The 13,646-nt window shown below is 40.5% G+C and overlaps 1 protein-coding gene across 1 annotated transcript; it reads right to left on the bottom strand.

Moving 5' to 3' along the window:
- Window positions 1-613: 613 nt before the first annotated feature.
- LOC116245767 (probable mediator of RNA polymerase II transcription subunit 26b) lies at window positions 614-4,524 on the bottom strand. Its single transcript, XM_031617313.2, has 9 exons — window positions 3,261-4,524; window positions 2,699-2,767; window positions 2,516-2,598; window positions 2,338-2,390; window positions 2,121-2,245; window positions 1,971-1,998; window positions 1,553-1,869; window positions 1,378-1,468; window positions 614-1,146 (listed from the first exon to the last, which is right to left on the bottom strand). Exons 1-9 carry the CDS (start codon window positions 3,672-3,674, stop codon window positions 1,022-1,024), a joined length of 1,305 nt encoding a protein of 434 aa, XP_031473173.1. The 5' UTR covers window positions 3,675-4,524; the 3' UTR covers window positions 614-1,021.
- Window positions 4,525-13,646: the final 9,122 nt, after the last annotated feature.

Genomic DNA, 13,646 nt, shown 5'->3' with positions numbered 1-13,646 from the left:
GCCTCCATGACTAAAAGAGTTTTGAACAGTGACAGCATATTGTGAGAACATTTTATAGAGATGGGGACTTTTTAGGCGACACCCATCAACCCATTTTGACCAGAGTGTATTCAACACACCAGAGGTTTCCACCAACTGACTACTGAAACGCATACCAGTGAGATGAAGTTACTGTAAAATCTCTTTAACTCAACTCTCTCTCTCTCTCTCTGTGTACGTTAACCTTGTAGACATTTCTAGAATGTTGGTTTAACAGGTTTCCTCTTTTGAGTTGCTCTGCAATTCTTTTATCTTTCCTCACCAGGTACTTGAACCGATAGATCTTGACTCAAGGCTACAACGCAGAACACTTGAAACAGGCATTTCTTGTCAGCAATGTGGCAGACGACGCTGGCCACTCTTTGCATTCCTAAGCTCTGCTGGCTTATGAAGATGAGAATCCTTTTTCGCCCTCAGTCCAAGTTCTAGCACCGATCACGAAGTAAATAGGAAGACCGATTCTGTTACAGTTTTACCGCACCGTGTTAATTTCCAGTAAATTAAAGTCGCCACCAGAAAAGTGCAGAGCAAAAATAGCAGATTGCCAGGCGTTTTTGTACATCATGGAGAAAACTGCCGCAGAAATAATGTTTTTCATAGATTTATCTCAGAAATGAGCTGACAAATTGGAGTCCTGGCTCACGGAGAGTTCGAGACACGGTACCAGAGTTACGGTGAGTCAAAATGTCAAAAATTTTAGTTCTCCATATACATAATTCTATAGTATGTTTCACTTTTTACCTCCCGCGACCTTGAACTGAAAAAGAAAGGCCTCGGCTCATTCATGTGCTGGATAGACATCCATCGCTTGAGGTGGAGATGAGCTGCAATTCCAATGGGAGAGAGGTTGACTGTCGTGAATGTCATGTCTGTACTAAATCATAGTTGCAGACAAGCAGAGGTCTAAACTTTCACTCTCACTTTTTGTTTGGAAGTGGAAGCCAGTCAGTTGGAGCGTATCTCTTCATCAGTGCGACTGCTATCAACGCCGCCCATTGTTCCAGTGTCGATTATGGAAACCAGGCTTCATGTGGGGATGTCTCTGTACCAATCCCTGTTTGGGCAGATCATGCAACTCCATGACTTGAATTGTTCTTTGCTTCTTTGCTATCATCAAGAACACCAAAAGAGATTTCAGAAGAGGAATCGCCGCAACTCATAGGTGCAAGAACAAGAAGGAGCTACACTACGTAATATCACTGGACAGCCATAGCCATTTGTATGGAAGTGGCACCGGTTGGCATAATTTACTCAAAGTTAAAAAGATCAAGGGATCTTCTGTAGATACTCAAGAATGCAGAACAGAACTATGTAGTGGATGAAAGTTTAAGAACGAACCGTTCTCCGCTTGCTGATACCCTTCCTGAAGCTTTCTCTTGGTAGCCTCAAGCTTCACTCGGACGGACATGTCATCTGAACACTTGGATTTCTAGAATGCGGAGAGAAAGAGATAATTTAATATTCAAGACTTAATTGATGTCGAACAAATTCTGCAATTTGAACTGTTACTTACGTCGGAGACTGTGGCTGTTGCAGTTGCTTGGACCGACGATGGTCTTTGCTGCAATATAGGCTTAGTGACGAGCTTAATGTCTGTCGATGGCTTTGGTGGCCGGCCTGGAGCCGAATTGTTGGATGGTGCATGGAAGTGGGGTGCCTTCATTTGTCTTCTATCCACAAAAGCTTCTTGGTTTCTAATCACCTCCTTTTCTTCCCTAACAATATCCTTCTCTGACAAGTCCACTTTTCTCCGCTGAACATTGTTCTCGAGATCAGACTTTCTCCCATTCTCCTTAAGCTTGTCACGTTCACTAACACCACTCCGAGGGTCTGCAATAAGAAAACACAAAGAACTTAGTAACGAGCAAGCTACAAAATGTCAAAAACCAGGAAGATACGCTCAGCAGGATTTAAAGGAAGTAGAAACTCACTTCCATCATCATCCATCCCATCGAAGAACTGGAAGAATTCCAACAGAAAAACATGGACAAAAGTCAGAATTAGCAAGATGATAGTGGAAGAACAGAATAGCAAAAAAAAAAAAAAGTGGTCATAGGTTGGGCTCCAATAGCTAAATCTACCTGAGAGAGCTCAATTGATGTAGTGTGTGGAGCCAAGAAAGCTCCTTCATCTAGTGGAGGGGAAGGTAGTCCTTCTTCGTCGTCGTCGTCTACTGTCGAAGGATTAAGGGAGTCCGGCGAATCCCCTGGATTCACAAAGGGAAATTGAGGTTGTTACATAAAGGATCGTCTGATCACCTGTTCAACACATATCCAGAGAAAAGAAGAAAGTGTTTACCGGTCACTGTTGAGGTGGTTCGAACCCACTCATCAACCAAGTCCTTCCAGTTACTGCAGCAATCAAAACAAGAAACTGATTGAAACATTACTAAAACAGAGGTGCTCTTTCCCAGGCTGCGCATGGGAGCAAGGATGGAATTACAAGAAACACAGACGAAGGGAGCAGCTGATTTTACCCGATGAGTGTCTTGGACAGATTTCGTATCTGCTTAGAGCCGTGTTTTTTCAACCTGCTAACAGCTCTTCCAATCTCTGTGGCCTGACAAAATGGAACAGAATTCATCGGTTCCACTTCAATCATGGCAGCCACTGTAAACTAATAGCGAGAAAAGGACCAAAAAGATCATGAGGATGTGCACCTTCAAGGTGTCAACCGAGAGCTCCATCAGTTGCAGCCTCCTCAATGATTCGAAAAGTGAAGCATCAGACTGCAAAAAAGGAAAAACCAGGACTGAAATCAGCCATCAACATCATGATGAAGAACCACCACCGTCTACGCAAGTGCGCATCCATCACAACTCACAAACACACAAAGAGAGAACGTAATCACTATTTTTTTCTCCTAATTCACAGAAAACAACGTAGTCGTAGCTTATGAATCAAGAACTGTTGAACCATTTACAGTGAAAGAAACAGAAAGTCCAAGTTAGCCCCTTCAAACCAGAAACTTCATATAAAACCAACAAAAGGAATCATCTCTACAGAGCCCATTAATAGTAATAGGCAGGAATGTTCACTGTGAATTTGTAGAAGCCTATCGGTGGCTTATGTTACACGATCAAGTGTCTAGCAATGAACTTTTACATCGTCCTCATTCTTCTCAGTCGAAAGGGGAAGGTACCATCTTCTTGATTGCCTCAAACTATTCATCAGAAAGTCGGAATTTTCACCGATAAAACAAAAAAGGTTTATTTTCTATACCTCATCAGGACTTTCAAGAACTTCTTTAATCCGAAGGACTTCACCCACAATCTGTGACTCCTCCTCAATCTCCTCAGTGAGTGCCTCTGCCTCGTCGTAGCTGTAATTGCTAATCCGGTTCCTCTCATTATCGTCGGTGCTGCTATTGACCTTGCTCTCTTTCACATGGCACCCCTCGGAGCCACCATCTCTATCCTCGGTCGGCTCCGCCAGCGCCACCGAATCGCATTCCACACAGCGGATCAGCCTGCAGGAGAAAAGCTTCTGGGCGATCTCGTCCCTCCTGATCCTGAACTCCTTCGGGCAATCCGACGCCGCCACGAGGATTGCATACTCCAGAACATCGAAGATGTCACCGTCCGCCCCGCGGAAAAACTTACGCCACCGGTCGATGATGCCGGATTTCGGATTCATGGCGGGCAAAAAGGACGCCCCGCCAGAAGTTTCCAAGGAGGCACCGAGATTTCGGCTGGAACAGTCAGTTTCTACTTTCTCCTATAAACGGGGATCTGGTTCGGAAACCAATATACGCCGGACCTGCTTCGCCGGAAAATGCAGTTTTCAATAAAGAAGGACCCCTTTCTCGCCGGAATAAATGGAGGAGTGGACGATTTGCTCGTCGGAAAATTTGTTCCTGTTATATCCACACGCAGCTAATGATCGAAAAACCAAATGGGCAGAGAGTCCTTTGGCGGAAACCGCAAAATTATCGGAAACTATGCCCGATTCGACCGGACAACGGTCCCAAGACCCACTTTCCTTCAGATTTTCGATGAAAACTCACGTCTTCCCTCGATATCGGCCGGAGAAAAGAAAGAAGCTTCGCCCGGTAAAGTCACAAAGGCAATCCTTAGACAATCTGAATCGGAGAACTTTCCACTCCCTCGCTCTTTCCCCCCTTTCTCACTCGCTTGTTTCTATATCTGTTCGTGCAAGAGATAGAGATAGAGGGGCTATCGGCAAGGGACGGGCCGGCGAATAGAGGGCGTGGAAGGCAAACCGCTTCCTACTCGTCCAGGTTCCTGGATATAGTTGAACAGGAGATACGCTATCGGAGAGACTGCGGAGGAAGGTGGAGAGAGGTAGAGATGAGAGCGAAATCTCGGTGTTCCTGGTTTTCTTTCAGTGGTTTCGTAAATCCGCTTCAGAAATTCGTGTTTGTTGACTTGTCCCCTCCCCCCTCCCCCTCTTCTCTCTCCTCTCTCTCTCCAGAAATTCGTCCCCGGCCAACGCAAAGAGGGCTCCTTCTCCGCTACCGGAGAAAAAAATTATTTGTTGATGAAAAACAAAATAAAAATCTTGTTCTAATCCTCCACCATTCTCTCTCTCTCTCTCTGGAGTTTTCCTCTCACACTAAACCTCCTCTCCTGTCTTAAGATGAAAAAAAAGGTAGCAGATGCCAAAAGTTGCCTTTCTTTATTTTTATTAACATCTTCCTCGGTTATTCTATAAATAAAATTTTGAATCGAAGTTTTACTTATTTGATCTTTCGTAACTTATTTTCACATGGCCATCTTTTATTTCTTTAGATGATTGAACATATAGAAGCAGCCGCACAAACCGGCTTCAAAAACTTATCTCTGTGATTCAGAAATAATCTATAACTTGTATATATTGCTCATTAATGATATCGATTGCTTAATAGTATTAACTATGTTGACAAAGAATAACATTTATTTTCGGTATGGTTTGGTTCATCTCTTCTTTCCTGATTTTTTTTTTCTTCTTATTTAAAATGCTTGGTTGGATCTAGGAATCAATATGTTCCAAATATGAAGAAGTAAAAATCGAAAGGGTATCGTGTGATTTAGGGAAACAATTTTCAATTTCAAGAGAGAGATTTTGATACAAACACGCAGTTAGAGAGAGAGAGAGAGAGTCGTTAGGGAGTTTTTGAGTTGAGTTTGAGCGAGTCATTCAGTCGTGGCGCCTCTTCGTTATCGTGTCAAAAGTCACTTCTCTCCTCGCCGGCGATTAATCGCCCACCTCGGATCCCAAGCGCCTCTACCGACCCCACTAAGGCCGCCGTCCATTCGATCCTCGCGTCCATATCACGCTTCATGTCTCTCTCTCTCTCAAATATATATTTTACGTTGAAAAAGAAAATTTTAAATTGGAAAATCAGACTTTGTTATAAAAAATTAATTCGGTACTGATTTGTTCATACTTTCACTCAAAAGCCTTCCTCATATTTTTCCGTATATATGAACCGCATTTGTAGAAATGGTGATTTGCGAACAACAATTTTGGAACGCCGTTTTTGTAAATACCATCAACACAAAAAAATGGAATATTTTTAGCTTCTCTTTAAAAATGTCAAAATACCTTTTGGATGCCATGATATTCGCTTTTATATTGGTGACGCATTGCCTTTCATTTCTTGGGTACGCTTCATTTTTTTCCAAAAGAAAGAGAAAAGCTAAAAAAAAAATTGTAAACCGTGATAAGCAAGTGATTTTACAGTAATAATAGAAGTTAAATTTGTCTGTACTGTACTGGGTCCCTTGTTCTAATCGGCGACATATTTTTGCCGCCACATAACTCGCCGAGTACTTGGCGGGATCGCATCGGACCAGGAGCACGTGGCGCGATGCTGTCCGTCGATGGCGCCGTTTACTTAACCGCGGGATGAGGACCCCTTCTAACCGCGATTTTAGGCGTTAAATTGACGGAGTGTTGTAAAATCGAAAAGCCCGCGAGTTTTTTTCGTTTCCGCGGAAGCACGTTTTTCAGCGTCCCGGGTTTTTATGATGCCATAAATGCCCACTGTCTCCGTCAACTCGGTCTCCTTGAAGTCCTTGATTTGGCAGCGTGAAAGGACGAAATCGCCCTTTGACTTTTCCGAAAGGGGCTGGGTCACATGGATCAGCTTCGGATCCGGTCGGGGGTTTACCCCAAATGGATGAAATGAGAGTGGGATTGGATGTCCCCCGTGTGCAAAGATAATTAATCTCAGTCACCTCAGAATCCAGTTGAAATTTGTGAGATTCTTTCGGAGGCCACTTGTCTCAGAAAATGCTTGGAGCATTCAAACGCGTGATTGGTTATATGAAAGTACCCCTTGAAGGTGCGATCGGGATACCTTGTCGTCTAAAAAACAGGGTGGGAAAGTCCTTTGGTTCTTTATGGTGATCGAGCTTCAGGTATGTCACGAGGAATTATGGATCTTTTTGTACGTGGTTTACGTTATTTCCCAAAAAAATAAGCATACCCTTCGTTTTTTAATAAACGTTTCTTTCAGAAAGAAGATATTGATAAATAATATAAGATGCATAACACAATATCTATCTTATAACTATGCAGAAATATTTAAAAGGTGGAGAAATGGACGTCGGAATTAGCTTTTGGTGTAAAGGTGAAAAAGGTTTGAGGTACATTTGGAGGAAAAGGGAGAAAAGTATGCACCAGATATATTAAAAAAGGCAAAAGTTTTGCGGTTATCTAAAATATGACCCTTTTATGCGCATCATCGAGTGCATTTGCATTTGCAATAGAACCACGGCTCGTATGGCCAGCTTCGGTTCTGTAGTTTCATTTCTGGTTTCCGGCAGCAAAAAAAAAAAAAAAAAAAAAAGGTTTTCCGGCCTGTATTTCAATTTCCCAGTGAAACAAAACCAGCCATAAAAAAGTATATTTGTACTATATCAAAAAAGCGGTTTGTCCATTTGTTCAGTAGACTTGGTTTGCATGAGAAGTGACTCAATTGAGCCTTAAACCACATTAGCAATATAAGATGTTCCATTCCGGCAAGCAAAAACTTGAAAAAACAAATTGTTTTGCCAATTTTGACTTGTATGTGGAACCTCATCGTGGTTGAAAACGAGAAACCTTGCAGTTGCCTTTCATCATAAAGTCTTATTAAAGGCATTGATTCGAAATCAGATGTGAATTTAAAATTCAGATTCAGATCAGATTGGAATCATTAATTTAAAAATCATATTCAAATATAATTTCGGAATACGAGCTCTAATACGTGTGAGCTTCTTTTAGTTAACATGCAAGCTAAGGATAGATAAACCACCTTTGATTTATTTGGATTATGTCTCATGTTAAACTTGTGACCACAAAATTCGACCCCGCTAACCAAGTGGGCCGAGCTTTTATGAACAGTTGCTAATCCAAAAAATTCCAGACACGCGTCATTTTTAGCACGCACTTTATGGATAGACTTTCATCTTTTGCTTACCAAGCCATTTTGGGAAAGCAAAAGTGGGGTTCAGCATGTCAACCCTTCTTTTCCTTTTTTTTTTTTTCATATATTTTATTAATAAGTTGGGGTTAGGCAGACAAACATTGAAAATTATAAAATGACATGATTTTGCTATTGTAATTTATTGGGGAATATAGCACTAATAAAATGACAAAATTGTCTTAAGAGGCATATATCATAGGGGTTGATGTCAATTTCTTTTGTCATTGGTTTGATTCTTGTGGCGACATGTTTTTCGAGTTGAGTTGATGATAAGAAAGGAAAATTGCACACACACTTGGTAGTGATGCAGTTCTTTTGAACTTAAAAGACCACTAAGATAGATTGGGTTTGGGTTTGAGCTTTTTTTTTATAAAATATTAATGTTTTTCATTCAAAAAAGAATTTTTGTTCCAAATCAAACCTATTTTAAAGTTTTAACATGATTTTATTTTTTAATGTTTAGGAAAAATCGCCTTTGGTATAAAATTTTAAGGTCATCAAGTTTTTGGCTTATTTTGAGTATGGGTCAATCTAAAGTACATCATTTAATTCTCTTATCATGGGCTTGCTACTATTTGCATTAATACATTGAAACGTGACAATATTCATAGAATTTAAGCTTGACACGATTGCAGCCTAACATCATTATTTTAAATAATATGTATTTATTTAAAATGGAAAAGAAAAGAATATTGGTCAAAAGGGGCTTTTTGGAAAAGGCTGGCGCCTGTGGTTGGTCAAAGGGCTTTATCGGCATTGGGTCAAAGGACAGGGCTAATAGAGTCATTGAAGAAAGAGGGTGGAAATGGGGATGTGTGGAAGGGAGGGAAACGTCACGAAATTTCGTAAGCCGAGTCGTTGAAACACGTGTTGAGGGAGGAAGGAGTCCCACCATATGAACATGATATCCCTCGTTCTTTCCTCCTTCCATTTTCTCGTATTTCATTTCCGCCCCTCTCTTTTAGCGATATAACACTCATGAGCTCTGAGTGCTGCGCTTACCATACATACACAGCATTAAATGTAAACTGTTACATTACGTCCCTCAGCAATTTGCAAAACAATGGGTAAAAAATTTGATAAACAGTGACTATGGCGCACAAAGGGTAGCTGAGAAGAGTAGGTCGGGAAGAGGCGGTTGGACATGGATGCCCATTAATGTTTCTTCTCAACATAGGAGGCGAGGAGGTGTAGTTGCCAAACATACATTATTCTAATCTCTTGAGTTTAGATACAAATCCGAATTGTTAAAGAGCGGGTTGGAATCCGTCAGACTAATGTTTTAGAGATTGTTACGCGAGTGTATTAGAATTGGTATTAAAGCCCGATTGAACACTAGGTTTTCTCATTAACACGGACAAATTTGTTGCGAGAAGATAGATTATAACAATATCATATATCTATATATAAAGCGGTGGAACAAGAATTTTTTTTGGGGGTGACATTTTGATTGAGTGAGTGACTTAGGTCTGATGCGGGCACTACACGATAGCTCCACTACTACTATATATATATATATATAGTAGGCATAACTTTATTCTTTTTAGCAGACTTCATAAGGTGAGTTTATAATGGCGAAGGTCGCCCCCTTTCCTTTTACAAAAGGTGAATGAAGGCAAAATTTTGTAAAACTTTGATCTAGAAATGAACTTTGAAAACCAAAGTCTTCTTCATATTCTTCGACGCGGAAGTTGTGGCCCGAGAGGTTGACGAGAACTCTTCACAATTTACCTTTTTTTCAAACAAGGGGCATAGTGTAGAGGACGCTCATACGGCAAATATACAAATTAAATTCAATTCCACAAGCAATGACTACAAGCCTAAAGCTAAGCTGGCAGTCGGAGCTCGGTCAAGCGGCCTATTCGATGGCAACTAATAATTAGACACATATCTTCACAACCCACCACCACCAAGGTAGGTCTGTGCCGAGCGAACCCAATCAAAGTTGCCGTAGTCCGACGAAAATTTACAAATTTTGATTGGGTAATTTTGTATTTTATTAATAACAATAAACCACTACAGTTTTTATGAATCTACCTCAATTTTGAGTACATATACGACAACTTACTTGTTATTACTCTCGTTACTTAACAACCTCCAGTGATTCAATTGGGATCAGAGAAAAACAGATAAAATCCGCTCTTCAACAGACCTGGATGACCATTGAGACTTGAGGCACGAGGAAGGTGATGGAGTTCTTGTCCCTGGTTTGGGTCACCAGTCCAAATTTCAAAAGACCCGATCCATTTTCTTCCTCCAGACGACACGTTCGTTCCTGACCCCGTCAGCTGTGGCGTCCCCGCGGACTCCCAGAACACGTGTGTAAAGCGGTGGGGAACGGAACAGGGCGGCGGTCAAACCAGGGGACAGATGGACGCAAACGTCCCTGGAGTAAACACCGAAATTGCCCTCACCTTTGTCCCCTCTTTGAGATGCAAAAACAGATTTAAATAAACCTCCTCCAGACCCAACCAAGTAATCTCACCGCTTCTTTTTTTTTTTTTTTTTTTTTGATCCAAAAAGACGTTTAAACAGATCATTACATGGAAAAAAATGCTTTTTCCTTTTTTCGCCTTTGTGCCTCAAAAGTTTGCGTATTAAATATGTGAGCTTGTCTTTTCCTACAACGTCCTGACCGCCCGACATTATCACATGGTAATTGACATACTAATATGTAGTGATTCATTATTTAATTAATTGAATTTTTTTAAGTCTAAAAATAGTTCGAATTAAATATACATTTTTAATATATGAATCAATAAAAATATTTCATGGTTGGGGTCTTTTGTCTTTCATGAGTTATGGTATAGGGTTTTGGATCCCAAAACTTAAAGCCGGGTTATCTTATCCGGGAAGATGGTAAGCTCACAAACGACATAGAAATGAGTTGGGTTGGGGATTGCGGTTAGATCTGGACCTACCAATTGAGCTACACGTCCAATTGTCACTTAGATTATCCCATCCCACCCCGTCGGACCCACGGCGGTTTGGATCCTGTTGGACCACTACGCTAATCGTTGGGCCAACCTTATGTTCTGCTCTAGATTTTTGGTTGCACACTTAGAAGGTTAGATGGACAGGACCCAGGACGGAACTGACTGCTTGGTTGGACCCGATTCAAATCTTACGTGGACCTTATATGTAAGTGTCACCTAACTAATGGCTAGTTGAAGAGCGAGTACATCACGAGCAGACCCAAAGCTTTGCGACTACTGCTTCAACTCACACACACTTATACACAGTAAGCTGAGTATAAACACTTAATTTACACTCACATGCACATAAGCGCACACTATATATAGGATTTCAAGATCTTAGTCAATCGGAATCACCAATTTTACCTTCCTTTCTTTTTTTTTTCTCTCTCTCTCTATACATATATATATATATATATATATATATATATATATAGAATTTAGTCAAAACCATGTGCGTGGAAGCGTCAGGATGTAGTCGTGGTTTTGGCAGAGGAAGAGGTAAGGTTTGGATGTATTCCAAAAATCGAGACATGTTAATCGTGGATTTGAAATTGATTTGGCAACTGAGCCCAAGAATCCAGTGAGAAAGATCGGACGGGGAGTCAGATTTGGAATCCAAAGGGAACGGAACCGCTTACAGGGGCGGCGCCGGTTGGGTTGGGTTCGGACCAGTGGGTGCCGCTCGCTTCCCACAGAAAGAGGAAGTGGGCACTTACTCCTCCGAGTCAACTGGAGTGTGCACGCAACGCACCAGGAAGGCGGGCCGAGACGAGCCCAACTTCCCTCATCTTATCTCACCATCCCACAACTTTATACCATCTAAAAAAGTATAAAACCGTTTCCCTTTATCCTCATTCATTTATTATAATTAACTGCATTATATATATAGAAGTTGATAAAACCAGATTCTTTGATTTTTTTTGTTAAAAAACACTTAAATAAAATATAAATATCTTTAAAATCTATTTTGATATAAAACATGTTTTGATTCAAGTTGTTTTAATGAAAAATACTGTTTTCATTTTTTCTTATTATAAAAACACTATTAAAGTATAACAAATGATCAACTTACCATATGCTTTGTTTCAACAACTCATTCTTTTAAGATCATATCAACAAGGATTGCAAAAAAAAAAAGAAAAACATATTAAAAATCAAAATCAAAGGGTCTAGTTTTTATTCCTAACCCAAATGCTTGGTTTATATATATATATATATAGTGTGTATGTATATTATGATGATGATTTCTTGAACTGTTCGGATGGTCTGGCCTGCAGCGATCCATCTCGATCGATGATTGAACCAACTAAGCTCTTGCCATGACCCTAAATAAATACTAAGACTTGTCCCTACGAGTTAAGTTGCGAAAAGAAAATCACAATGATGCGAACTGGTTGATGCGTTTGGATAAGGAGAGGAATAAAATCCGATCTATGAAATATTCCCCTAGATTTTTGAAATATTCCTGGGAATGATATTTTCCCAGGAAAGGTGGCCAAATTGACGACGATGTTTTCCAGTTTTCCCTTCTCAAACAGCGAGCCGGGAATATGTGGTCGGAATTTGAAAAATTTGGTCGGCTGCCGGCGCCTCTGCTCCGGTCGGCAGCTATCCGTTGGTTTTTAGGACCCAGCCCAGCTGTGCTTTTCTTAGCCTCAGAAGCCAGGTGTCAAGCTGCCTTGTTCCAGGACCAGGCCACTTTCTCTCTAAGCCACATGTCTGTGGTCCGGCCACACCAGACCAGCAGCAGACAGCTGTTCATATTTGTTTGAAGAACACGGAACTTTAGGGGACCTGACTCTCATGTTTGTCAAAAATCAGAAATTGTTATCGGCTTCTTTCTTTGATTCGGTCAAAAAGAAATCACACTTAATCGCTCCTTTAACGAAATAAAACCCTTAAACTAGTACCTAAAACTTAGGGCTTCTGGTTGCTTAGGGCTTAAGCAAACTTTTGATGTTGGTGAGAATTGAACCAACAATTGGCTATTTATCTTAGAGAGTTGAAGTTTTCATTCAACCATTTATCTTAACTGGGTACAAAGTTTTTTTTAGTACCGTCTTCACTAATCATTAAGCCTGGACATCCGATCGGCCCGATCCAGATAACAAGCAAAGCTTGGGCCCAAAACGTAGGGCTTTTGAGCCCGAGCCGGGCCTGATTAGATTAAAAATATATATTTTAATATAAAATAATATATAAATATAATTAATTATAATAAATTATTATATGTATATAATTAATAAAATAAATATTAAAAAAATTATATAAACCCACTCAGACTTATCGAACCCAATTGGACCGATAAATTACCAAGCCCGAGTACCTGCTCTCTGCTCAGCCCAGTGCCCAACCTTACCAATCATTGCACCAAACCTCTTAAAGAGAGCAATTAATCTTTTAGTAGCAACCGACCCAACCAGCTAAGCTAAACTTCTTATAGCGAAAGATAATTTTTAATATTTAGAACTGAGACTCTGGGGTTGTTGGTTCTTGACTTTGCATAATGAGATGGTGGAAATTCCTTGGCCAGAGTTTGATACAGATAGGAAGGCATTACTCATTATAAGTCGACAAGTAAGAGGAACAGGAAAAGTTTTACCAATCGGAAACTTGCCAGGGATGTGGCCGGCAGTTTTCCCTTCACAAATTCCGTGAAAAGGAAAAGAAAAAAGAAAAAAAAAGAATCATTTATTTGTCCACACAAATATTTATTTATATGGATGTGATGTATCTATGTTTGTATGCATTTTAAAATGGAGAGGGGCCAGCCAAGGTAGGCACCATGGTGTGACTAAACCCTAATTAATCAAGCACCATGATCGTGATATGTAAGTAAAGACAACTGGCTATGATCCTAAAAGATGAAGTTACTTCTAAAGACCCAGTTGAGGGAAACAAGCACTTCCTTGGGTTGCCAGACTTCCAGTCAAGTACCAAATATTGCTTGTTCAGACTAAACCATGTACTTGTTGTTCAGACTCAATGAGCCAGCTGAGTGGACCAAACCTGGTTAAATTAAACAGCAACATATATCCAACAAAGTCTAACACTCCAAAGACAACAAAGAGGAAGAAAGAAAGGAAGAAGCATAGGATATTTATTCACCGACCATATTCCATTTGGCCTCTATTTATCAAGCTTTGTTGAATATTCTTACTTCCCAACAATGCCATAACTCACCATCCTGCATCAAAACTGCCCTTAGGCAAGTTG

The sequence above is a fragment of the Nymphaea colorata genome, chromosome 1, assembly GCF_008831285.2.
Source record: "Nymphaea colorata isolate Beijing-Zhang1983 chromosome 1, ASM883128v2, whole genome shotgun sequence".
Lineage (NCBI taxonomy): Eukaryota > Viridiplantae > Streptophyta > Magnoliopsida > Nymphaeales > Nymphaeaceae > Nymphaea > Nymphaea colorata.
This window is presented reverse-complemented; position numbering and strand designations above follow the sequence as displayed.

Excerpts from the sequence above, each read along its gene's own strand:
- LOC116245767 (XM_031617313.2), bottom strand. The coding sequence starts at position 3,674 with ATGAATCCGAAATCCGGCATCATCGACCGGTGGCGTAAGTTTTTCCGC. Across the intron at positions 1,870-1,970 it reads TGGGATGGATGATGATGGAA|ACCCTCGGAGTGGTGTTAGT; the intron begins GTGAGTTTCTAC and ends TTCTTATTGCAG. Across the intron at positions 1,147-1,377 it reads GTATCAGCAAGCGGAGAACG|CAAAGAAGCAAAGAACAATT; the intron begins GTTCGTTCTTAA and ends TCTTGATGATAG.